General features: G+C 40.1%; 1 protein-coding gene across 3 annotated transcripts in view; it reads left to right on the forward strand.

The window, feature by feature from the left end:
- Window positions 1–9,365: 9,365 nt before the first annotated feature.
- Window positions 9,366–26,544, forward strand: part of IDE (insulin degrading enzyme) — an 89,455-nt gene continuing 72,276 nt past the window's right edge. The window contains exon 1 of one of the 3 annotated variants that reach the window (XM_042459264.1): window positions 9,366–9,556. In XM_042459264.1, coding sequence (XP_042315198.1) covers window positions 9,414–9,556 — 143 coding nt within the window. In that variant the 5' untranslated portion in view covers window positions 9,366–9,413. Of the gene's footprint in view, window positions 9,557–9,697; window positions 9,794–26,544 lie in introns of those variants that run through there. The other 2 variants (XM_042459263.1, XM_042459265.1) reach the window with 2 other exon arrangements.

Raw genomic sequence — 26,544 nt, forward strand, 5'->3', positions numbered from 1 at the left:
AATGAGTCTCTCAAACCTCCCCCCTTAAAAAAAAGTAAGAATTTGATGATCTTTAATAAAAGAAACAAAATAAAATACAAAAAACACATAAAATTATTATTGTTCATATCATTGCCTTCTTGACTTCCTAAAATGATGTCTAACTTCATACAAAAACTGTTTGACATTTTATATTTATCCTTTATTATATTGGCATTTCTTCTTTAAAAAAAAAAAATATTACATCTATTCTTCTCTTTTTTAGGCTTGTTCATATTTGTTCTTCAAAAAATAATCTCTACATGTCCATTTGAACAATACAGAACAGAATCTCTATGTTCTGTACTGTACTTTTCTAGCGAACAGACTCTTACTACAGCCCAAACAAGTCCTGCTTTTTTTTTTAAACAGACCACCAATCATGGTGGATGATGTATGTTAACTGCCTTCAAGTCGGCCTTGATCACAGGTGACCCATGAATGAGACAATCCAAGAGGTGCTGTCCTCGAAAGCCCTGTTGAGGAGTTACAGACTGAGAACCATGGCTTCCTTGATTGGGTCTATCCATCTGTAATATGGTGTTCCTCTTTCCAACCTCCTTCTGCCCTTAACCAGCATTATTGGTGTGTGTGTGTGTGTGTGTGTGTGTGTGTGTTATCTATATATTCTAGTTTATGTCCAAAAGTATGACAGTCTCAGTTTAGTCATCTTGGCTTCTAGGGAAACTTCCACGATTGATTAGTCTAGGCCCATTTATTTGTCTTTTTGAGCAGTTCACGGTATCCACAGAACTCTTCTCACACATCACATCTCAAATAGTTTATCTTCTTCCTATCCCTTTCCTCACTGTCCAGCCTCCCACACCAGACATAATGATGGGATCAAGGACAATCCTCACTTCAGTATTCAGTGAAATGTGTTTGCACTTCTCAAGATCTTGTTCAGTCGCTTGGATCAGACTGGCTTACTTCTGTTTCTTAGCTGACGACTTGACTGTCTCACTCTCTGTTCCTCTCTCCCTATAACTTTGTGAAATGCTGGCTTTCATACTGAGAGGTTGGTTTGCTTCCCAAAGGCAAAAATAAGAATGAGAATTAATGCCATGGTCCTGTGGTCTCTATGGCCAATCTTTTGTGTCCCCATTTTTTGGACTAGACATATCAGTTGAGCATTTCCAGTCTGTGGAATATGTTAAATTCCACATATTACCTATGCACAATTACCTTTTATATTAATGGCAGCCCATTTACTTACAGGACACTTTTCTCCATACTTGGATATATCCCATGGGACCCGGATAGTTTTATCTGGATTGCTTGTGTTCATATTAGCTCTGCTCCATAAATTAGTTTCATTGTAAGTCTCTCCATTACACTTTTATCCCCCTATAAATATTTTTTAATTACACCTCCTGGCCATAGTAGATTGGCTACTCTTCACTGCAATATGCTTCTCTGTATTATGAGATTCAGACCTCACATGACGAGCTTCGTATCATTTTCTAGATGACCCCAACATGTGATATGAATTCTTGCTTTCCAGTTGTAGAACTACCAAACATTTTTTGTCTCCCCATCAGTGAATGAGGCCTGTTTTTCTATATTTGGAAAACATACTCTGATTATCTTTTTAATTAAATTTTATTTCTACCATATAAAATATGAAAGCTCTGCGTTAATATAAAAATAATATGCTCTTTTACATGGTTAGGTGGTCATCAAATTTAGAAAAATGTATTAAAAGCTAATTGTCTTAAAGTATTGAATACAAATTGAAGCGGTTAGTGATGCCGGTTGTGCATTTCCTAGGGAGAAAGATTATTCTTACATTATATTGGGGATTAAAATATTTACTTCTTAAATTTGATTTCTCTTAGTTTGGTGGGGAACAGCTACATCCACCTATCATGATACGAACTGCTGACCTACTTAAATACTAATTGTATCTCTTAAATTTAAACCTTCTTTTTCCATTACTGATTATACATGTCACCACACGCACATTTAATAACCTATGTCTGGCAGATGCTCAGCATAAACAAAAACCAAAGAAAAATTAAAAAAACTAGGAGACACCATTGATGGGAAGATAAAAAATATACAATTCAGCTTCCATTTCTCTCTACTTCGGTTGTTTAAAATAATACTTTACTTGTGTTGACTAAGGCATACTACAACATCAAGACTTCCGAGGCGACATGAAACCAATATCCATTAGTAGCCATTGGTGTCGGTTCCCCCCAAGGTACTATTACATATAAAAAACAGAAGCTTTATGAAATGCATAAAAGTGATTAGGAAAGTACATTTCTGTTGTCTGCAGTCTTTTTAGAAGCCAGACTTCAGAGGGATTCAATGTTACATCCAAGTTAGCATTAGGTGTCCTTACTTTTATACTACAGATGCTCTGGGGCCTGCCCTCCCACCCCTCCACCTTCAGGCCTTTTTTGTACATATCATGAAACGGGTGGATCTTATTTCCAGCCTGCCATGAATATCATAGTCTTCCTTGCCAAGTCCAAAATACTAGTTACATTTTTGGAGCCATTACAGAGCCAGTGGCTTGCTGACTCTGAAGGCAGGTTTCCTCCAGTCCCATCATCTTCTATCCTCTAGGTTCTCCAGTCCAAAGCTCCCCATCTCTGAGGCTGACAGATGATACCTCCCTTCAGCTACCTCATTTTTTAAGAAGGTTGAATCAGTGTTTTAATTTATGGTGCCAACCCTGCTGAACTCTGTCCAGAGGACACATCTTTACTCTTTGTACTCTTGTGAGGGCTTCCCCTGAGGACTGAGTGCCAAACTAACCCAATCTTCCTTCTTTCCATCCTTCCTTCTTGGATCTATCTATTTATCACACTTCAACACACCAGGATCACCAAGGCAATGTACACCGTGTGTTTCTTTCACTATTTTTTTCTCCTTGGCTTTTAATGTTTAATGCCAAACTATGTAATGTATTTTAACTTAACTGCCAACTACTTGCTATCATCGCAGGCTTTTCTACATCTGTGGTACATGTGATATATGAAGAGGTTCTCTATACTTTCCCCCCTGAGGAGAATAACCAATGGGAAGAACAAGTTTTGAGCAAGCAAACTGCAGGTAATAAAAGGACATGAACAATCTTTTCTGACAGTTCCTTCCAGTTCACCTTGGAGATACTGAGGGCCCTATGAACAAATCCTGCTTACATTTGAATCCACCTCACTTAGGTTCCAAGACCACACTGCAAAAATAATCTATCTGAGGACTGCTTTAACTGCCCTGGCTCAATGCTGGATATTCTGGGAAGTGTTTTGTGAGACATTTAGCCTTCTCTGTCAGAGACCTCTGGTTGCCACAATAAATGACATTTCCCAGGATTCCCTAGCATTTAGACAGGGCAGTTTTAAAGTGGTCTCACAACTGGTATTTATTACAGTGTGTTTTGGATCTTAGTAAAGCTACATTGGATAGAGTTACCATTTCACTTGAATAGCGAGGTTTTACCCAGATTCTAGCATGCCATCCAGTGCCCAATTTGGCCTTTAATTTATCATGGGTTCCAAGTGGCAAACCTGTAAGGTACATTTATGAGAAGTAGTGATGGCCCATAGTGGTGCTTACATGGGTTAATTGAATGGACTATCACATGGGGAAATCAAGGGATTCAAAGGAATATTCCAGGGAGGGAAAGTGTGCGATCACGGCTAAGATTATCACATGACATCGCGATCAGAACGGCTATCCCGGGAATAACCAGGGAATAACCCACAACAAATCATTCACAAGGAAAGGTTGTGTGATAATCTTCGCTGCAATTGCACAGTTTCCATGATTTTCCCCAGTGTGATAAAGTCCAATTTTCGGCAGAGATTTGAACTTTGGTTCTCTCAATCTCCACTGGAAAAATGCTGCCATTTGCGCCCCTGGGCATTGCGGTGATGTGTTTTGTGCACCACACCCTTTGGATGCATTGCACAAGACATATCCATGGACGTGCACGCCATATGGACAGCATGCATCAGTATGGAGCCACCTGTACGTACTAGGGTTCGAGAGCATGCGATTACTGTGTGCTCTTGAAAACTAGTATCGGCGGCACCACGCCACATTTAGCCCATCTGTACCGGGGCCATAATTGTGTGTGTCAGGGGAAGCAACAATTAATTGTTGTAACTGCACAGTTACATGCAAATTAGAGTTATTTGCCATATTATAATAATTTGTATAATATGCAAATTTGATTTCCAGATTTGAGGAAGTTTTGGGACCTATAGTGGAACCAAGGTTCATTTAGAGGCTGTGCACACAGCCCTGAAGGGACAGGCTCCATCTGCCCCGTTACAGACAGATCAGGGTCGTGGCCCCTGATCTGGCCTTTCCAGGGGGAAAAAAACAGTCACAAAAAATGGCTCCTTTTTTGTCCTGGAAAGGGTATCATAGCTGCCATGGCGTGGCTTTACAGCGCTCCTTTGGCACTGCGTTGTGTCAACGACAGAGGAGTGCTGTGACTCTGTGCGCCTTGTGGTGCGGGTGTGCAGTGTCACACTGCCCTGGGGGCAGAGCTGGGGTGTGTGTCGTTGTAGACACTACGCCCCAACTCTGCTCCCCAGCCAGCCTTTCAGGCCAGTCTGTACCAGGGCAACAGTGGTTAGAACTTCACCATCAAACTAATTGCTGCACAAAATTTCCCCCTCTTCCCTGCTGCTCCCCTAAGTTTTACTATTTAGTTTGATTGCAATGGGAGGAGAGGAATAACATTATGATACCTCATTTAGGAATGTTATCTTCACATTCTGGGGCAGAGAAATGAATTCCTGTGGAATTAAGTCTTTTCTCTGATTGCATGCCAAGGAAAAGCATCTTTTTACCCTCTGCTGACGGCTTGGCCTGAAAGAGAGGAATGCGCAGGAAACGATTTGCACCAGTAAGACTGTTTCAGAGGGGAGATCACAAACATCTAGCCCTGAGGTGGCCTCACAGACAATAGCATTGCCCCTTAAAATGTGTGCAATGCCACTTGCAAAACAACTTTTATTAATGACTGTAATGCTCTTTCACACAATTATCCTTAATAATTACTTTGAAGGCTACAATTAAAATTAACAGGAACATTTCTGATTTCTGATTTCTTGCAAAGATTCCTGCCTTTCAGAGACATCCTTAGCTTTTCATTAAGAATTGGTTTTACACTACATTGGATAGCACTGTATAGTGTTTGCATTTTAAAAACAAAACATTATGTAGCAAAGTAAACACAATTTTCTGCCCAAAAAGAACTTATTTTTGTGACTAGATGTTGGAGACAAAGAGAAGGATGATTGCCTTTATGACCTGCACTAATATTTCGAAAAGGTAACAGAAAATTGACCTGGGTGGGCATTTGGTTTCCTTACTACCTAAGTAAATGAAACTGTTCTTGTCTCATCAATGTCTGATGTCTTTAATATACTGGACAAGGATAATTAAACTGATGGTTAATCCAGATAAGACAGAAATGCTCTTAATAAGGGAAGAAGATTCACAAGATTCACAAAAGATGAAGAACCAAGGTACCTATAGTTGCAGTGAAGCCTTAATGATGAAGCTTCATGGCTCACTCTAATGTATTGTGCCTGAATTCCTCTCTTGAGATGCCAAAACAATTCTCCCCCTAAAAAAGAGAATTAACTGGTCTAGCTTCAAGTACTAGAAGTAGAAATTCCAAAAGACCTGGAAGAACTGCTTGCTCAGAATTATAAATCAGTCACCCATCTAGATTAGACTCTGCTACTCGGAGTGTTAGTCCATGAACTGGTGCCAGTCTTTGATCCATCAGCTGCCAGTTCTTGGTTTCCAGCAAGGAAAGAAACAATTGTAGCCAAAAGGCACAAATAGGGTAGCAGTCCCTAAGCACATTGGGGGAAAATAATTGTGCCCCCCACATCATATAGCTTGGATAAGACAAAACTATAAATGCAAGTCACCTTTCAAATTGACATTGTTTGGTAGCATTGCCCTAGTTAAGATGTTTGTCACCCCTAAGCTCTTTCTTTTGCTTTTGTTCCAAGTTATCCCATTAACTACAACAAAATATAACACACAAAATGGTAAAAAGGCTTAGGAGTCATTTACAGTCAAAAGGGTGGATCAGATTCTCAAAAACAGCAGAAGACTGTTTGCCATCACCAATATAATACATTATTATACTGCATTTTATTTAAACAGGTTGTACAAATAAACATCATGATGGTGCACTGCACTGGGTGAGAATGGAAACCTGATGCTTTCCTATAGCTGACATGTACAGTACTCTCTTTTCTCCCTTTAAGATGTTTTTTAAAAGAGGAACAAGAGTCATTTTCTTTCTGGATATTTAAGAATGTAATGCTGGGCAAAGGTTTTGGATCCTTCCTTACGCTCATTTCTAATCCACCCACACTTTTACTCTCCAGAAAAACTAAATGAGTGCAAAAATAGAAGAATAAAGGGTTCTAGGGGATTTGTTCCATCGGTAAAGCCATTTTCAAAGGAGCAGGCAACGACCAAGATAAAAACAGCTACAGTTAACTGGTTGTAGAAATCACAAATCCTTTCATTTAGAAGGAACTAGGAAGCAAGAAAAATACAACATGCTCCTGTACCCTCTGTTCTGGCCCTTCCAGAACTGGTAATTGCTTTCTCAAGCACCTTTTTACATGTTCTTCTTGTACAATAATGGTTTGGGAAAACAACCCTTTACTTGGAACTTCCAGCCAGTCAATTAATGGTTGCAAGCTTGGTTCAATCCAAAACTGCACACCTGAAAGAGGATATGTTCAGGGTGCTTCACAGATGACACATTCAGCCCACTAAACTAGACAAAATTTATAAGGACACTAGCTCACCACCAGTTTGTGATAGAGATTAAAGAGAAAGACATCCACTGTCCTACATGTGCCTAGTGTATCCCAAAGCATGATTTGTAATAACTGCAATAGATTCAAATCTAATAGAATTAATGGATCATGAGCTTTTATTGCTTTTAATATTTATCAGTCACAATAAATCATTAATACATAAGCATCTGTTTTTTTCCGTGTAGATACTGGTATTAGTTTAATGGTGGAAAAAAACATTAACATTGGTTTAGCATTGACAAATGGTTGTGCAGAGTCTGGCATACTGTCTGAATAGAGAAAGTGACCTATAAAATGTGTGCTGGGGGCGGGGAGGGGTCAGATAAGATAATACAAGTTTTTGAAGCATGTTTTCCATTTATTTGTTATGAACAGTAATCATCTACTAATCAGCCTCTTCCTGAGAAACACATTGATTTCTAGAGAGATGTCATCTATTCCAGTGCTACTCAAACTAGTGGTCTGTAGACTGATGCCACCTGTAAATCAGCAACTGCTGGATTGTAACACGTTTTTCCATGTAGCTAAGTGAATGCAATAATAATATGGCATAAATACAATTAGAGTCTCTGGCATACTGGGGAAAAGATTGCTCGTCCACTACATCTGAGCTGAGATGTTTAGAGAAACAATGTTTAATCTACTATGTATACTTGTATACAAGTGGTCCTTATGTATAAGTTGAGGGAAGGTTTCAGGGTAAAAATCATGGATTTTGATATGACCCGTGGATAAGTTGAGGGTAAAACAAAGGAGGTTATAACAAAGGATGGAAAGGGGAAAATATCACTTCAATCCCACCTTCTCCTTCTCTGGTCGTCTCTCGACCACCTAACACCATTTTTTTGGACCTGAGCAGAAAAGCTGAGAATTGGGGGTCCTGGAGACGTCTCATTCACAGGGTTGCCATGAGTCAAGGTGGATCAGATTGACTCCAAGGCAGCTAACGACAACAAGGAACCTGATGTGGAATACATACTACAAATTTTTAATATTACAGCGGAGCTCCTATGTTATCTGGTAATAGTAGAAATATTGTTAGCCCTCTGTATCCACGGTTTGAAAATATTTTTTAAAAATAAAATTCCCTAATGCAAACCTTAATTTTGTCATTTTATATAAGGGAGACCATATTACTACACCATTGTATTTAACAGGCCTTGAGCATCCATGGATTTTGGTATCCACAAGGGTCTTGGAACTAAACCCCAGCAGATACCAGGGGCCCACTGTACTACTGAGTCTCATTCACTTCTGGCTCTAGTAGTAATAGTAGTAGTAGTAGTAGTAGTAATAGGCTATTCCCTCCCAGGCAGGTGCTATCATCCCGATACACAGCCCTACATTGCAGTTTCTCTTTCACCACGAGAGAATGAAAGCAAGACTCCAGTTTGATGCCTGCCTTCCTCACAGAAGATTATCACACAGAGCATAAGGACAGGAGCGAAGTGGATCTCTCCCATCCTTATGCTGTCCTTATCGCAAGATCGTGGCCAAGATTATCACACATGTTGCACTTATCCCGTCATTATCCTGTCAGTGAAGCAGAATTGTCCTGTCAATTTTCTATTAACAGAAACTTCCATTATTTAAAAATGACAGGCCAATTCCACTTCATTGACAGGATAATGACGGAATAAGCGAGATATCATCTGATAATGTTTTTGCGATCGCACAATAAGGAGAGCATAAGGATGGGATAAAGACAGATCCGCTCTGCTCCTGTCCTTTCCCCGTGTGATAATCTCCACGGACTTGAATTGGCCCTAAATGCAATGGATGGGGATGGAATGCCAGGGGTCCTCAAATTGTGCCCTTTAAGAGCTTTTAGACTTCAGCTCCCAGAAGCCTCAGCCATGTTGGCTAATAGTCTGGGATTCTGGGAACTGAAGTCCAAAATCCCTTAAAAGAGCACAGTTAGGGGCCCCCATTATCTCCAAGCTGAAGTGGAAGGAACTGTCAGAAAAGATTGTTCATTCCCTTTATTATTTATCATTCCCTCTCTCAGGTCCAAAACACAGTGAAGAAATAATCCAGTTTGAGACCTCTTTAGCCGTCTTGGCTGAATGTAGGGAATCCTGGGAATTGTAGTTTTTGTGAGACATTGAGCCTTCTGCCAGAGAGAACCCTGGGGCCACAACAAACTACAATTCCCAGCATGAGACTGCTTTAACTGCCTTGGCTCAGTGCTAGGGAATCCTGGGAATTGTAGTTTTTGTGCTTTTGTTGTATTAAATTAACATTTCATTTTATCTTATGGCTTCTCCGTCAGTCACTGGTTTCCTCCCAGACTCTTTTCCACCAGTACGAGCCAGTAGGCAGTTAAAGCGGTGTCAAGCCGGATTATCCCTGCAGTGTGTGCGTTTGTTTGTTGGGACCTAAGTCCTGCTGAGTGAGAGAGAGGGAGGAGGCCTCAGTGCAGACACAGTGCTCTTGCTCTTCTTGAGGGGAAGACATAAAATGGCGGCCCTAATAAGGGAGGCTTGGCTTGGGCGGGGGCGGGCCTGAGGGGTAGTAGGCCGGGCTTTGGCTCCAGAAGGGAGGCAGGGACTAGGCAGGCAGGGCCGAGGTATGCGGCAGAGGCTCTCCCTGCTCGTCCCTCTGCTCCGTTCGACGACACAGCAGCCGCTTTTGGGAGCCTGCCTTCGGCCTCCTCCTCCTCCTCTCCCCTCGCCTCGCCCCTTCTCCTTCTCCTCCTTCCTGCGACAGACTGGGTAGGGCTCCTCTGGCGCCATGCGGTGTGTCTGCGTGCCTCCTGTGCCCCCCCTGGGACTACTGCTCAGGGGTGTGGGGTTGTGGGGGTTGTGTTAAACGTGTACTTTGTGTAGGCACTCCCTTCCCTCCCTCCCCCCTCTCTCCCTCCCATGCCTTGGTTGTGTAACCAGAGCAAGAGGGTCTGACCTCCCCTGGTTGTGTAACAGGCGGCAAAACAACAGCAACACACAAAAAAGGTGTGTGTATGTGTGTGTTGTTGTTTTTGAGCCCCTGGAAACGGGTGATTCAGCGTTAATGTTGGAGAGGGAGAGCGGTGCTGGTTGTGTTGCTGTAAAGGGGGGGGGGGGTTGTAAGTGGCTTCCACTCCACCTTCCTTGTTGTATTGTTGTTGTTGTTGTGTGCCTTCAAGTCGTTTCCGACTTATACAGACCCTATCATGGTGTGTGTGTGTGTCCCCTTGGCAAGTTTCTTCAGAGGCTGAGAGAGTGTGACTTGGGAGTCGAACCATGGCCTCCAGTTGTTGTTGTGTGCCTACATGTTGTGATTTATGGCAACCCTATCATGGTGCCCCTCCCCTTGGCAAGTGTCTTCAGAGGCTGCTATCCTTAGAGGCTGAGAGAGTGTGACTTGCTTAAGGTCACCCAGTGGGTTTCCTTTGGGATGTGAGCAGTGGCCTCCTGTTGTTGTTGTTGTTGTTGTTGTTGTTGTTGTTGTGTGCCTTCATGTCATTTCCCTATTTATAGAGACCCTATCATGGTGCTTTTTCTTAGCAAGTTTCTTCAGAGGGGTTTTTGTCATGGCTGTCCCCTGAGGCTGAGAGAGTGTGACTTTCCCAGGGCCATCCAGTGGGTTTCTGTTGGGATTCGAACCATGGCCTCCAGTTGTTGTTGCTGTGTGCCTTCAAGTCATTTGAACTCTATCATGTTTTTTCCTTGGCAAGTTTCTTGAGAGGAGTTTTGCCATGGCCATCATCCTCTGAGGCTAAGGGAGGGTGACTTGCCCAAAGGTCACCCAGAGGGTTTCTATGGACTTGAACCCTGGACTTCAGAGTCATAGTCCAGCACTCAATCCATTACAACTCTCTGGCTTTCCTTTGCCATGGAATAAATCTGGGCAGACAGCAGTCCAAAACACACTGCAGAAATAACCCAGTTTGAGACCGCTTTAACTGCCCTGGCTCACTGCTAGGGAATCCTGGGAATTGCAGTTTATTGTGGTTCCAGAGCTCTCTGACAGTGAAGGCTAAATGTCTCACAAAAATACAGTTCCCAGAATTCCCCAGTATTGAGCCAGAGCAGTTAAAGTGGTCTCAAACTGGATTATTTCTGCAGTGTGTTTTGGACCAGAGTGGGTGGGATGCCAACCATGAAAGGGGTCTTGTATGTTGCTCTGGACAAGCCACACGTTTGTGTCTGGACTGAATAAGTTGTAGAAATGCAAGGAGTAGGAAAGTAAGTAGTAATTTTTTGTCACCAGTAGTTAAAGTAGATTCCCCCCACCTTTCCCTTCTGATGTGTATTTTTTGTGGAAATGATGTTTTGTGGGAAGAAACTAACCTCGTGCAGATACTAAGCAGGTTTACTACAACCTACAGTAACATCCAAAATCAACAAACCAGTAGACTATAAAACATATGTCTTAAGCTTTTGAAGCTCCACTGGCTCATGTTAAAATACTATAGGATATATGTATGTATGTAAAATGTTGTACTTTGTTATATGGCCAACACAGCTACCCCAGCTACATTTCCTTACAACAACTTGGCAACTAGGGATCAGACTTAGTACGTACTGACATGTTAGTAGTGTGTGTGGGGGGGTGTTATATTTTGTTTCTCTTTATAGCAGAATTATGTTTAAATAATGGTCTTACAGTTTTGGGGTGTCAGATGCAACTGTTCAAAACACATCCTACAACTATGTGCAGTTTCCCAGACAAGAGTCTTGCTGTATTTTAATACCTTCTCTGTTCATTTTCCTCCCTCAGAGTAATTGTGATGAGTCTGTATGAGTTGGCAGTATTACGGTAGCTACTTTCCTGCAGGGTGGATGGGAAGGACATTCTTGCAATACATAACAAAGTGAGCAGAAACTGTGTCTCTTTATAACGGAATAGTTAATGCTTTTATGTCTGTCATGTAGGCCTAAGTGCACCATTCAGGCAACTTGATGTAGAGGAAGACAAATTGGCAACTAGTAGTCCAACATCATAAACATGAGGAACTCACTAGAAATCTTTCACAGTTACTCTAGTGAAGAAATCATTCCTTTCAAGAAATGTGAATTTAACATTTCAGCTGCTGTTTTCCTTTATTGACATCTGGTTGCGATACGGGTCTTCTGGGAAATCTGCATTCAGGGGCTTTGCAATCCTGTACCTTTTTACCTGGCAGTAAGCACCAGTGGACTCAGCAAGGCTACATAGTCGATATGCGTAGTAGACTGTACCATTAGTAATTGAAAACATACCTATCAAACACAATAGGATTTGGCCTTTAGTCACAATGAATCAACAATTGGCATAGGCAGTTTGAGAACAATAGAAGAATCTGGACCTAAAAGAAATTTGCTTGCTACTCTTTACAAAGAAACAAAACAGAAATGAGGTGGGAAAAAAGCATGCATGGCTGCTTTCGGACTTTTAACATACAGTAGTGAAAAGATATGTAAATCTATACTATACACACTTGGACTCAGTAGGCATTACTGTACCTGCAAGCAAATATTCATAAGGTCGGGTTGCACAAGTTTCTAGTGAATGTGCTGTGTTGAAGAAAGATTTTTAAACTTTAGATCGGTTTTCTGTAGTGAGTTACAAAAATATCCAGGTGTGGTAATCGGCTAAGATAGTGTAAATTATTTGGAATACACGACTAAGGAACATTTTGTATGGAACTATAATAAATGAAGATTTAATAAAGGTAAACAATTAGCCTAATCCAGTATATGGAGTTCAGACTCTTTGACTCATAAGTATTTTTCCTGCCTATCAGATGTAGTTGTACATAGGATCATTTGCACAGGATCTGACTGTAAAACAGCATTTCTTCTGAAGGAGACAAAGAGCCTGTAAAGACAGGTCAAAATAAAGCTGTTTCGGGCCACTTTGGAGTATGCTGTTTAAATGATGCATATGCCCTAAGAGGCCAAAGCCAAGCTCCAGTCCTTAAGACTGGAGTGCAGTTTTGGTGCAGCTTCTGGCCTCTTAAGATGTGTGTATCATTTAAACAGCACACCTCCAAAGTGACCCAAAGCAGCTTTATTTTGGCCTGTCTGTACAGGCCCCAGATCAAAACAATGTTAGTACTTTCCCATTCTAGTAGTGGCAGTGTTGTAAGTGTAGTCACAATACTTACTGACATGTGGAAATATTAGGAATATGATTGTGCTTTTGAAAGTATTATCCATTTTTCAAAGAAGAGCTATAAAATATTATTTAAAATGTCAGTGTCTTTGGTTATTTTAGATCTTCATTATTCTCTCTGTGTATAAACACATATAAAACAGTATCAAAAGTAGGGATGTCACCTTATTTTAATTTTTTTTTTGAGATTTTGAATTTTATATCAAAGAAATAGACTTTTGGAAGAAGAAACACACTTTGATTTTTAATTGACTGGTGCATGCCACACGGAGATCTCTCTTACACCAGAGGGATTGCCTTTTCTGAGGTGACATTAGCTATTTGCTTTTTAAGCAGTACAGTAAAATCAAATTTAAAAAACACAAAACCAAAAGCAAAGCAGATATACCGTTTTAGTTGGTCAGAATATTTTAATTAGTTGATCTATGAGATTTTGAAGCCCCAATAAGAAAATGGCTACTTCTTGCTGGAGGGAACTGCCCTCAAGTCAACCTCCGACTCATGGCGACCCTGTGAATGAGAGATCTCCATTCATCCCTATCCTGAACGGCTGTGCTTAGATCTGCAGGCTCCCTGATTGAGTCTACCCATCTGCATGTGGTCTTCTTTTTCTTCTTCCCTCTATCTTGCCTAGCATTATTGTCTTTTCCAATAAGTCATGTCTTCTCATGATGTGGCCAAAGTACGACAGTCTCAGTGTCATCAGCTTGGCTTCCAGGGAGATTTCAGGCTTGGTCTGTTCTAAGATGTGGGTGGGTTTTCCATCCACTCTGTGAATGTCCAAACCTAGCCAGCATTAGCACAAGGGGATCATCTGTGTAAACTCCCACCCTGCTCTGGTATGCCCTTGATGCCTTTATTTGTTTGGTTTTTGCTGTTTGGAGGCAGGATTGTTATCTGTAGGAGAAGTTTCTTTACCTCTTCCTTCTAAAATCAGTGGGGCTATAGTTTGCCAGAGGGTGGGTGATTTTCCAGTGTATCTGCGTGACATTTTCACAGAGAATAAAATAATATTTTGTTTCATCCCTTCCTCCCTCTCCTCTTTGCCTCTTCACCCCATTAAAGGTGATTATCTACTAGTAAGTGTTAAAAAATAGTAAGAATTATTTTCTGAATCTCTGCTCATGATTCTTCCTGTATGAATAGATAGGTACTTGGGCAGGTCCCTAATATAGGCGCTGGATAGACGGGCGTTTGAAGACGCCCTTGTCACGTGCAAGGGCTGCCTGGTTTGCGGAGCGCCCACACGCCCAGCAGCCCTTGCACGTGACAAGGCCGCCACAGCTGTAGCGCGCCTGCCAGACGTGGCACGTTACAGTTACGTCACAGCTGCGCAGCCTCCAAACAGGGCTGTGCAGCTGCGAGGCAACAGCCCCGTCCCTGGCGCTTCATGGCGCTGCAAAAAGGAGCCATCTTTTTGGGCTCCTTTTTTCCTGTGCAGCAGCGCCATGCAATTTGTATGCTGCGGCGCTCCTGCACAGGAAAGAGGCGCCGAGGAGGCGCCTCTTTTTGGCGGTATGTTTCCCACCACTGTTCTCCTTTCCTTGCACACTGACTTGACTCCTTGTGTGGAATTACAAAATAAAAGGGTATTTTTTATTCTTACCCACTTGTTATGCATTTTAATGAAACATCAGTCATATAAATTGTGTAAGAAGATGCTTTATTTTAAGAATAAATGAATAGTTAATATTCATTGATAGTTAAAATGGTCCACCGTAGACTTGGAAGTTAACATTCAGGTAATGAATGGAACAGTTAAAATCTTTAAAGTTGCTCCTTTAGTCTCTTGGTAGATTCATAATTGTATTTTTGTGTTTGAAGATTTATTGTGATTTTTTTTTTTAGCTAGAGACACAGTTTTTAAAAATTATTCTTTTAAAGCAGAGATGTAGGAGTCAAGAGGACAAGATGCACCTCTCTAGGAGTGTTTCTAGTATATGGGAAGCACACAGGCTGAGTCTCAGAATGTTATCTGAACTTGTTATGATCAAATACAAATGGCCTAAAGACTACTGCAAGTTTGGCATGTGTATTTCTACTCCTCTTTCCTTCCCAGTCACTGATGATTATGATAATAATATTTATGTCTTATTCTCCTCTCCCCACCGATTAAGGTGGGGTACAACAACAATTAACAGACAAACATTCATTAAAAAGACATTGGCTAAAAACACACATTAATTAAAAGAATAAACAAGATGTATACATATTGAAACAATCTATATTTAAAATTCACAATTTAAAATAATCTGAATAAGCATTCCATTCTGCTGATGTGCTACTGGAAGCAGTACAGGCCACAGATGCATCACTGTGCTCTCAGTCCCTTCCAGAATGGGATTGCCAGTTCAAGGAAGTGTGTCATGGCCTGTTTGAATTTCTCCGTGTTGCACTTATTCCATGTTACCACTAGATGATATGCAGTTTGACCTGAAATGTGGACTTGCATTTGTAGGTTGCTTAATTGGACTGTTTCTGCTTATTTGTTTCCATGGCTGTGGGTCTTGATGCAAAATGTATATAGAGCATTAATTAAGAGATCTTGTAGGGAGCTTTTTTATGTTTTATGTATATATTTATGTTTATATGTTTTTAACATACAGTTTTTATTTACCTTCTTAAAAACATCCAGCATAACATATGACATCTCTACATACATACAACAAGCAAAACTTTTAACAATATCAACAAAAAAGAAAAGAAACCAAGATGACATCATTCATAACCTTGTACCAAAAGATACTTTGACTCCCTAGACTCCCTCTGACTGTTATATTTAATGGCATACAGTATTTCTTTGATTTTATCTTTACGTCTTATCTCTGCACTATTCTTGTTTATCATAAACTGATTATAGCTTCTTGGCCCCATTCCTCCTTTAAATAACTTATCAGTGGTTTCCATTCTAATTTGAACTTTGCCCATGAGTTTAATAATAATAATAATAATAATAATAATAATAATAATATTATTCATATCCTGCCTCTCTACAAAATGCAATCGAGGCGGCTTACAAGATTAAAATATACAGTCCGAACCCTCAACCCAACCCCCTTAAAATACAATTAAACAATGTAGAATTTAAAACATAAAACATATTTTAAAAAAATATGTATCAGTTTAAAAAGGTAAAGGTTTTCCCTTGACAAGATTGTCTAGTTGTGTCTGACTGTAGGGGGCCGTGCTCATCTCCATTACTAAACTGAAGAGCCAGTGTTGTCAAAGACAACTCCGTGATCACATGGCCAGCATGACTGCACAAGATGTTGTTACCTTTCCACCAAAGTGGTACCTATTTATCTACTTGCACTTTTACATGCTTTCGAACTACTAGGTTTGCAGAAGCTGGGACTAGTGATGGGAACTCACTCCATCACACGACACTTGGGCCTTGACTTCTCAGTCTTGTAATAGTCAGAGTCAGCGTCTTAACCACTGAGCCACCGCATCCCTGACATATGTCAATTTATCTATTTCCAAATATTGATATAATTTCATCAATTATTCCTTTATATTTGGACATACGTCCCCCCATTTATGTGTATAGAAAACTCATGCGGGCATTGTCATATAAAATATGTGTTTACCATATTTCCTTCCTATATTTTCATTAGAGATCATGCTTAGCACATAGATTTTTTTGATCCGTATTCTCTTTGGTTTTTAAGATATTTATAATTACTGCCTTTATAATGTCAACCCTTAGTATCCATGAGGGTTCCATTCCACTCTCTCTCTCTCTCTATCTCTCTCCCACACACCTGCAGATGCCAAAAACAATAAGACCTCAGGTCCCATGGTTTTTAATGGCAGCATGTGCATGATCACCATTAGATCCAATGGGCCTTGTCATCCGTGAATAGCAAGCCTGCAGGTGGGGCAGGTGGGCTGTACATTATGAATCTGTTTTTAGTATTGCTTAGTCTATTTTCATGACTACCAACGATGATAAAATGTGCATGATTCAAACTCACATTTCTAACATTTATTTTTTACATTTTTATGCATTTTAGTCGGTTTATAAGAAGTGAAATACCATCTGTATAACATCTAGTATAGATTATCTTTCAAATCATAACTCATTGTCTATTTTAGTGTTTGTCCATGTTGTTTCCCATTGTGTTAACTGGATATTTTGACCTATATCCTGGGCACACTTTTATCATGAGCTCTTTTATTGCTTTATCTGTTTTTAATCTTAACAAAACTTTATAAAATGGTGACATCTCATGGTTGTCTGTTATCAGTATTTTTTCAAACTCTATATCCGCTGCTCCAGCCCCTACAGTATTCATATCCATTGTAAAACGTTCTCAAAGTTGTCTATATAAGAAAGAATTGCATTTATAACCTTCTGTTTATATATTTCATAATATTTTATTGATCTATTCATCTAGCTCCACAGCAAAAAAAGACAATTATGTGCCTTCAAATTGTTTCCAATTTATGGTGACAGTAAGGTGAACCTATTAATGGAGTTTTCTTGGCTAGATTTCTTCAAAGGAGGTTTGCCTTTGCCATCTTCTGTGCTGGGAAAATGTGGCTTGCCCAAGGTCACTCAGTGGGTTTCCATGGCTGAACGGGGTTTGAATCCTGGTCTCCTGGAGTCCCAGGATTTTTAATGGTATATATATCCTTTCTTTCTTTCTTTCTTTCTTTCTTTCTTTCTTTCTTTCCTTTTAAAGTCAGTTTTGGTGCTAGTTGATCAGACTGAACACACACACAAAAAAAGGCAAGGGGATGGGGAGGAATGAGGAAAATAGCAAACAGTCCTTCAGCAGAGCAAGGCTCATGGAACAGCCCTATGTCTCAGTTCATCTCTCTCCCGCAGCCTGCTGGAATGGAGTGCAGATGGTAAGGGGAATGAAGAGGCTTCAGTGAGATGTTGTGTTGCTTCCTAATTTCAGCAAGAGAGCAACTGAAGTTTGTTGATGTTGTGTGCCTTCAAGTCGTTTCTGACTTACGGTGACCCCAAGGTGAACCTTGGCAAGTTTTGTTCAGAGGAGGCTTGCCATTGCCCTCCCCTGAGGCTGAGAGCATGTGACTTGCCCAAGTCCCCCCAGTGGGTTTCATGGCTGAACTGGGAATGGAACCCTGGTCTCCAGAGTCTTAGGGCATGGAACAGATGACCAAATGAAGCTGCTCCTGGCTGCTTTGGAGGAGTGTCTTTCAAACAGTACATACTTTTTATTTATGAGATGGTTTTTAAGGTAGATGTATGCTTTATCTGTTTTTAACTTTTGTATGTTTTTGAAATCAGTTTTATAGTTTTTTAACTTGATGTTTTTTAAAATTTGCCTTGTACCTATTGTAAATGTTTCAATGTGTTATGGAAGCCGCCTTGAGTCCTGGACTGGGAGAAAGTCAGCATATAAATAAAGTTAATAAATAAATACAGTCTGCTCTCCCTATACGTGGGAAATCTGTTTCAGAGAAAAATTAGGCGCGTGCATGCAGCGGTGCACAGGGTGCACGGTGTGGGTAAGCACCTCATTATTTCTAATGGGGCTTGCCTTCCGCGTAAGCTCAAAGCCACAGAAGGCAAGCCCGCCTATGAGGAGGGCTGGCTGTAAATGCTTAACATTGGTCCTTCATCCACAGCTTTAAAATACTCGTGTGTGTGTGTGTGTGTGTGTGTGTGTGTGTATACACATATATATAAGATAGGCAACTTTGATTTTGTCATTTTATATAAAGGACACCATTTTACTATGCCATTGTATTTAATGGCACTTGAGCATCCACAGATTTTGGAACCAAATGTCAGCAGATACCAAGGTAAAGAATACCTTATGTTTGGTAAAGAATACCAACACTTTTTCTAGTTGAACCAATGGAGAGAGAGGAAACAGTCTGATTTGTCCATTCCATATTCTTTCATGCTGTTTTAAAAATGGTAATTCATTTAGAGAATGGAAACATGGGCCAACTTACTGCATGTTCCTGTTGATAAATATCAACTAATGTAAGTGGTGGAAGCTGTTGGTGACAAATTCATAAAACAGTTGGAACTGCCATGAGAGGCACTTCTAAATGATGTCACCATAGTTAATTTTTATCTACAGTATTTCCATTTTCTCTCATTGAAATCCTCTAGTAGCTTGGCCCACAGATAAGACTGTAGGAAACTAATCAGATTGAACGAAGTATGATCTGAAGACGTCCCAAAGAAGTATAAGCTCAAAATACAAGCAGAATTACAGGGAAAGTGGAAGCAAGATAAACCATATAAAATTGAAACCTTATTTCATGGTATTCTTTTTTTAAGAAAAAAATCCACACCATAGAAGGAAAAAAGTGCAAACTCTACAGGGAAGAGCATAGAAATGCTGGTGATATAGACCAGAAGAATGAAGAGAGTGAGGAAGTTTCTGTTTACAGATTAGGTGTGGTAGGATGGCAAGGCTGAGGTTGCTGCAGCATCTTTTCTTTGTTTACATCTTTGGGATATATCCAAGATTGAAGTGATTTACAAAATAGTCAACATGCTTTGGCAAGTTGATAAGCTTCTGATGCTTCCATTTCTACAGTACAGTATCAGGGAAAGTATTATGGTTACTACAGCTGGCAGATGGAGTTCACAATGCCATAGAGAAAACTGGTGACCTTCAAATGACACTTGATAGTCAGCAAGGGATGTAACTAAATCATTTTGGAATTCCTGTTTGTGTTGATGCGAGATTGCATTCTCAGCTTCTTCATTTGCAAATAAAGCCCTGTGTGAAACAGTAAATCTGCCTTTTCAGTCTAGCTTTTGCAAACACCTGCGTATCTGCTTTATATTTCTCCATAAAGTGGCTGTCTGAGAACTTTGGGCTTTGTCAGTGGGTGAATTCAGATGACACGACAAGCTAAGGGATCTGTGGGAGCCGAGGCTTGTTACGAGCAAGCATCAGGCTGGCTTGAATGTACCTGTTTACAGGAGCAACTAAACAAACCATAGCATAATTTTGTGATTTGTTTATCGTGTCATACAAATTGCAATAGCTATAGTTTTCTAATTTGTTTCAGCTAATTCAGGGTTTATTCTTATTTGTTCTTTGTATGCTATAAGCTGGAGCAGTTGAGCAAATCTACACAAGCATGCTTAAATACAACAAGGTTTGTAAACCCACTGAGTGATCTTGGGCAATGACAATGGCAAACCTCCTCTGAACAAATCTTGCCGAGAAATCCCTGTCATAGGGTTGTCATAAGTCAGAAATTACTTGAAGGCCAACAACAACAAGAAGGGCTTCTATGAATTTCTGGCTTGTTGAGATGTGTGATTTGTGTTGCTGCATTGTCAATGGATGATAGGAATGGATGATAGAAAAAAATATTTTCAGAATTGTCATGCATTTTTCCTTGTGTCTGCAGTTTCCTGCTAACCATTCCAGAGTGCAACTTCTATACTTCTTCCTCAAACCACGTTAAATCCTGCTTTTACCATTCAGTAATTTGGGATATCATTTGTATCTTTCCTGTTAAATCTCTCAGACAAGTTTCATGAGATGCACTTCGTGTGTTGTGTTGTAACCACGCCAGTGATACATCTAGAATGCCCAGGTGACTAAATGTCATGCATCTTTAAAGCACTGCCCACACTAAGCTTATATTTTTACAATATTGTGATTTATTATGTTCTGCACCACTTTCTGTCCTGTTACTTCTGGTAACAATACAAGGAATTTCTAAATGGAAACAAATGCTTGTGACCTTAGTATTTCTCCAAATCACTTTAGAACTCTTATGGAACAGTTTGGCAGTATGCATTTCAATTTTGGATATCGTCATGTCTATAATTCCTTCCCACATGACTGTTATTTAGACCTGAATGAGTTGCAGGGGCCACCTGTGCCATAAAACTGTTATGTGGGAAGCAGCTGAAACCTCCCTCCCCAGGGTATGCCTCATTACACATTTCCTGTGTAACTGCTAATTCACAGTTAGTGCTATTTATTGAGAGGGCCCAGAATATATGAAGGTACTCTATATGCCTCTTGCTGCTCATAGTTTATATTCTTGGGTTCTATCCAAACAAGTTTAGGATTAGTTGATGAAAGCCAGTGAAGTTTGTGAGAAATGCCACTAGCATCTGGTCAGTAGTTCACTTCTTGGTTAAACAATCTAAAAGACAGGTAGGAATTGCAAGGAAGGTTTCTATAATGCCAAGTCCTAACTCCACAGGAAAGGTACAGTTTCTACTGAACTGGAAATTAATTAATCTCATTATCTGAGTAACTGCAGGTGGGTGTTTAGGTTGCTATAAATATAAGATTACTCTGACTGTCGCATGTTTGTACAGTATTTGGTCCCAGATGAATTAATAGGTGCAAGGTTACCAAATGTGTTCACTAGCACTGTAGTATCTACAGTGCTATCATTTCAGATTCTGTGGCTTTCATGGCTGTTTAATAGGCAATAATACAACATATAGATCTCTACACTTCTTAAATATACACAAGTTGAATTTTTTCCTATTGGAGGACTTTCAATGAGGCAGCATCATTGCCACAAAAATGGGAACTGGAACATCCTGAAAGCCTGTTTACATATTGAATTAGATGAAAGGAAAGCAGAAATGTGGTTGTGCCATGGCTTTGTTATAACATGCAAAAGGAGGCATGAAGTTTTGAATTTTAGCAGAGAAGTCAACCTTTAGCAGATAAATCTCTGCTTTGACATGTTATTTAAGTCAGAACTGAATTTGAGATTCTAAAATGGAGCAAAAACAAATTCTCAATTTTTTTTCTTTAAGTAGGCATTCATGATTATAGTGGGAAGAATAACATGCTCTTCACAAATTGGTGTTCGGAGGCATTTTTACTAGGCTCTATAGAGGAGTTTTAATCTTACAAAGATTAAAGATTTAAAGCAGTATTCATTCTTAAAGCAAGTAATTTACACTATGATTCTTTCACTTCACCTTTTTATATAACATTATTATAGTTGGTGACTTTCAGGCAGTGAATTCAGTACAACTCAAATCCCCAATTTTCAAACTGCCGAGATTTTTAAATGTTAGAGAACACAAATGATGCTTCAGCCTGAGGTAAAATTTGAATCCCTGACTGTGATGGATGAATGCACTAGGTGTTTTTCAAGTACAATGAGTCTTTGTATTCTATCATTATGAATAATATAAAAATGAATAATGCAAAAAAGTATGACTGAATGCAGTGCAATTTAATGGTTTAAGCAAGTCTGTATGCTGTTGAAACTACTCTTATTACTGAAAAAGAAACTGGCTGTTATTGGCTGGTGTACTTTAAATGTCACTATTACTTTAGGAAATATGTCACAATCTCAGCCTTCAATCTCTGTTAAGTGGTCTTTTTCAAGATGAACAGGGAATGTGCAGAAGAAGCATTAAAGCAAAATCTGCGTTAAGGAATGGACTCAGACTTAATATACGTTTATCAGGCAGTATTAGGATCAATGAAATCCTCCAAAGCTCTGAGTTTTGTCTCCATTGTAGAAGAGGTGAGACATTATATCATGGTGATTTCTATGTGGTGGAAATTGTGCAACTGATGGAATATTATGGGACAGGTTGGATTCTGTGGGAATACTATATCTGGTTTTATCAAGTGTGGGAATTTCTGACATTAGCAGTCTGATGTCTTCTGCTTATACTATAGTTTGCCACATACTGTTTATTATAGGCTTTATTATATTATTTAGGAATGAGTTTCAGCTATTAATGTCATCAAGATTCAGTAAGATGCTCTGGCTAAACTTCATACTGTAGTGTTTTTGAGGCAAATCAGACAAATATACATTACTTCAGTATAAATTAGGCAAGCCTTGCTAATTAAATATTTTAAGAGTCTTATTTATTTATTTATTTATTTATTTTTGTTCTTAGGTTTTTCAGAGAAGCTAAAGATGCACCTTTCTAGCTGCTATGATTTGCCTTTCTTGCCTTTGGATCCTTCTCTACATTCTTGCTTCAGCCCAATTTCTGTTCACTTTTACATACCATTTTTTGTTGCTGTTGTGTGCTTTCAAGTTATTTCCAGCTTATGACAACCCCAAGGTGACACTGTCTTCTCTTGGGAGATTTGTTCAGAAGGGATTTGCCTTTTCCTTCCTCTGAGGCTGAGAGAATATGGCTTGCTCAAGGTCACCCAGGGCTGAGCAGATACAGTGCTACCTCGGGCTACGAAATTAATTCGTTCCGCCGTTCCGTTCGTAACCCGATAATTTCGCAACCCGAAAAGGCTTTCCGTTAGCGCTGGAAAGCCGCTAGCCGCGCTTTGCTTTTGAATTTCGCGCCGAAATAAATTTCGTAACCCGAAAAAAATATCGTAACCCGGAACAGTTTTTTCCAATCTAACTTTTTCGTACCCCGGAAATTTCATAACGCGATCATTTCGTATCCCGGGGTACCACTGTACTCAGATCCAGAGTTGTATTCCAACAGTCAAACCATTACACTATGCTGGCTTTTTGTTTGACATTTACACATCACATATCTGTTCAGTTGTTTTAGACATTTGCTAAATTAATTATGGGTTATAGTAAAAAGAAAAAGCAATAATAAAAAACTTCTAGAGTACAAAGCACAATACTGAAGAATTCATCCCCCACAGTGTAGTAATAAAGGTCACAGTCCCTGGACAACAAATTATCTCCTGCCTACACACTATATAAAATAACTATGTAATCTATCCGGAAGCCATCTTCCATACACATTTATGATCTTGTGTGGGAAGTGATTCCTGAACTTCAGTGTGGTAACACTGATGACCTGTTAGCTGCTATTAATTTCATTTCCTTCAGTGAGGAACTGTGGCCATAACCTGAACTGGTAATACCGGCCAGATCATACATAGAAAGGAGACTCCCAAGAATATAATGTTGGAATATGAACTATGAAGGGCTTAAAAATAAGTTCTGTCTCCTGCAATTTAATTTGAGTCTAGAAGCTTGATTCTTATCACCTCTCTACACGCCAGAGGAAGAAGTAAACTCTGGTGTTACTACTTCCTATGATTCTACTTTAGCTTCAGTTATCATCATCGGCAGTGCAACACATAATAACATTAATTATTTGATCCTCAGAGTTTAAAAGCATGAGTAAATGCTGTGAGATCTCTTGATCTCCTTTTTTGGAGTCCTTGATACCTGGAGCAAAAGAGCTAGGATTTGTCTTTTAAAGTGGACATTCTAACCATCTTCCAGTGTGCCTTGTTTCCTACTTTCTTTTTGCCTCTGCTTCCAAAATTCACTGAGGATGGGGGTATCAGGGGGCACAAAACACGCTGGGGAGACTACATATGTCCACACCTTCTTTAAAATACCCAGAGTTTTGCAACATGTCGCCAGCCCTCGCTATCATTATCTATTTAGCCATAAATAAGGCAGAATCGAAGTGAGGGGTTCTTAACCTTTGATCTGCTCCTGCAGATTCATGACCTGGGTGCAATACGTATATATAATTGAATTGGTTTTTTCTTCCATTTCTTTCAAGTTATTTTGAAAATGGTGTTTTAAGTGCATTTCTCTATGGAGGGAGTCCATAGGTTTCATCAGATTGTCAAAAGTATCTGTAGCCCCTAAGAGCTTCACCAGTAGTACAAGACCATACTTAAACTTTAAACATCTTTAGATGAAGATTAGTACCATCTTTCTCAAACGTTTTTGTGTTATTGATCCACTTCACTTCTTGTTCTAATCAAACTAATTTGGCTCATTCACAGATTTGGAAGTGAGGCAGCCATCCTGACTTGGGTGTCATCAGCATATTGATGATCTCTTACTACAAAGCTCTGAATTATATTTGCCAGTGACTTCATGCAGGGTTAAACAGCACTGATGAAAGACTGCCATTTGTGAAATACACCAGTCATTTATTATTGTGTGTATATAATTTTTCCAGTGATTTCACTATGACTGCTATAATAAAAGATCAAAGCAAATAATTTTGGTACTATCTTAGAGACTTAAACACATTCAAGTCAGTCTAAAAGATGGTCCTGTCTGCCTGTCAGAAGTTGCTAAGAAGTCCAGCAAGATCAGCAGGGAGATTTTCTCTCTCTTCCCCCACCCTGTGACCTCTAGATACAGATAATCCACCAGGGCGACTAATGCAGTAAATCCCATATCCATGCTGGAACCCTAATTGAAAATGGAGACAGGCAAGAGACAGTAGGCCTTGTTTGTATTTTGATAGAAGACCCTCATAGTGAAACATTGGTGACCCTTGCCTGGACTAATTCCTACTACAGATTATTAGACATTGTGATCATAGGTGTAATAACTGTATGGTAGCCTTCATAACCCCAAGTACTTTGTCCACAAATTGTCATAGGACAAAAGCAGATGGAGGAGAAAAGCTGGCTCACCCCCCAGGTTTCCTGATCTCTTGGGAGACCTTGCTGACCACACTGCCAGCTCTCACAATGGGCCGATAACCAAACTGCAGTCAGCACTGCCCCATCCCACTGCCATAGATGGACCTGCCATACAGCAATTGCAGCTAAAAGCTGTGCATTCCCCCCTTCCACTCATGTGCAAGAATGCATAACCGTTCCTCTAGCAGCAACCAATCATGTCCCCTGCCCCACGGCCAGTCCATTGGACAGCCTGAGCGTCTGCTTGATCACACGATCAATAGGCTGCCCATACACCTCTGTGTACCCAGTGACACATTGGCACAGCACATGCTTGTCCAACCATCATGTTCCCTCCCATACATACCCCCCTTCCCCCCATGGCCCCCTGTTGGACCAGCCAGTTTATTAATGTTTCTATTAAATCCACTTTATTGTTGGTAATATGATGTGTGCGTTGTCATTTCACTTCACAGGGTGCACATTGGGTTGATGGTACTTCTGACCACTTGTGCAGCTCAGTCACAGGCAGGTGACCCCCCCAAAATATTTCCAGCCATGGCACCAGCAGCCACCTGGCCCCTCCCCGGTCTCCGTACCGGCACACAGTCCACACACTGATGTGATAGATTCCTTTTTCTGGCTTGAATCAGAGCAATCTAGGATTTATTTGTTCTGGTGTTAAGCTCCAAAGCATGGCTTGGGGCTATTTTCTTGCCCTTTCAGCCATGTGTGTTGTCTGCATTAGTGTATAGATGACGCACATGGCTGAAATGGCAGGAAAACGGCTTCAATCAGCGCTTCGGAGCTTAACACCAAAGCAAAATAAATTCTGAAATGGGGTGGGGATGTTTCTTTTAGCCTGTGCAAGCAAGCTCTTAGTGAGCTGTATCTGCTCCATCTTCTAGTAGCTCTTACTTGAAGCTCAGTAACTATACCCTCCAGAACAGCTCAGCTGAGTGTAATGATGGTAAAGAGAGAGAAAATACATTGCCAGCATCTCAGGGTTTCAAGTGAACCCCTGAGCTTTCTCACATTTGGCGTGACATTTTTGCTACTTGTGTTTAAGCTCTCTCAACCTATTTTCTTTCCCAGACCTTTCCAGTAATTCAAGCTTTTATCAGATTAGAGAAGTGTTGGAGACTGATTTGGGCAGTGGTCCGGTAGAGCTATAATTTGAAAAACTGGCTGGGGAATCTGATTATTTTTAGAAATTGTATTGTTGTGTGCCTTCAAGTTGTTTCTGACTTATGGCAATCCAAAGGCAAACCCATTACAGCGTTTTCTTGGCAAGGTTTCAG

The sequence above is a fragment of the Sceloporus undulatus genome, chromosome 3 (assembly GCF_019175285.1).
Source record: "Sceloporus undulatus isolate JIND9_A2432 ecotype Alabama chromosome 3, SceUnd_v1.1, whole genome shotgun sequence".
Classification (NCBI taxonomy): domain Eukaryota; kingdom Metazoa; phylum Chordata; class Lepidosauria; order Squamata; family Phrynosomatidae; genus Sceloporus; species Sceloporus undulatus.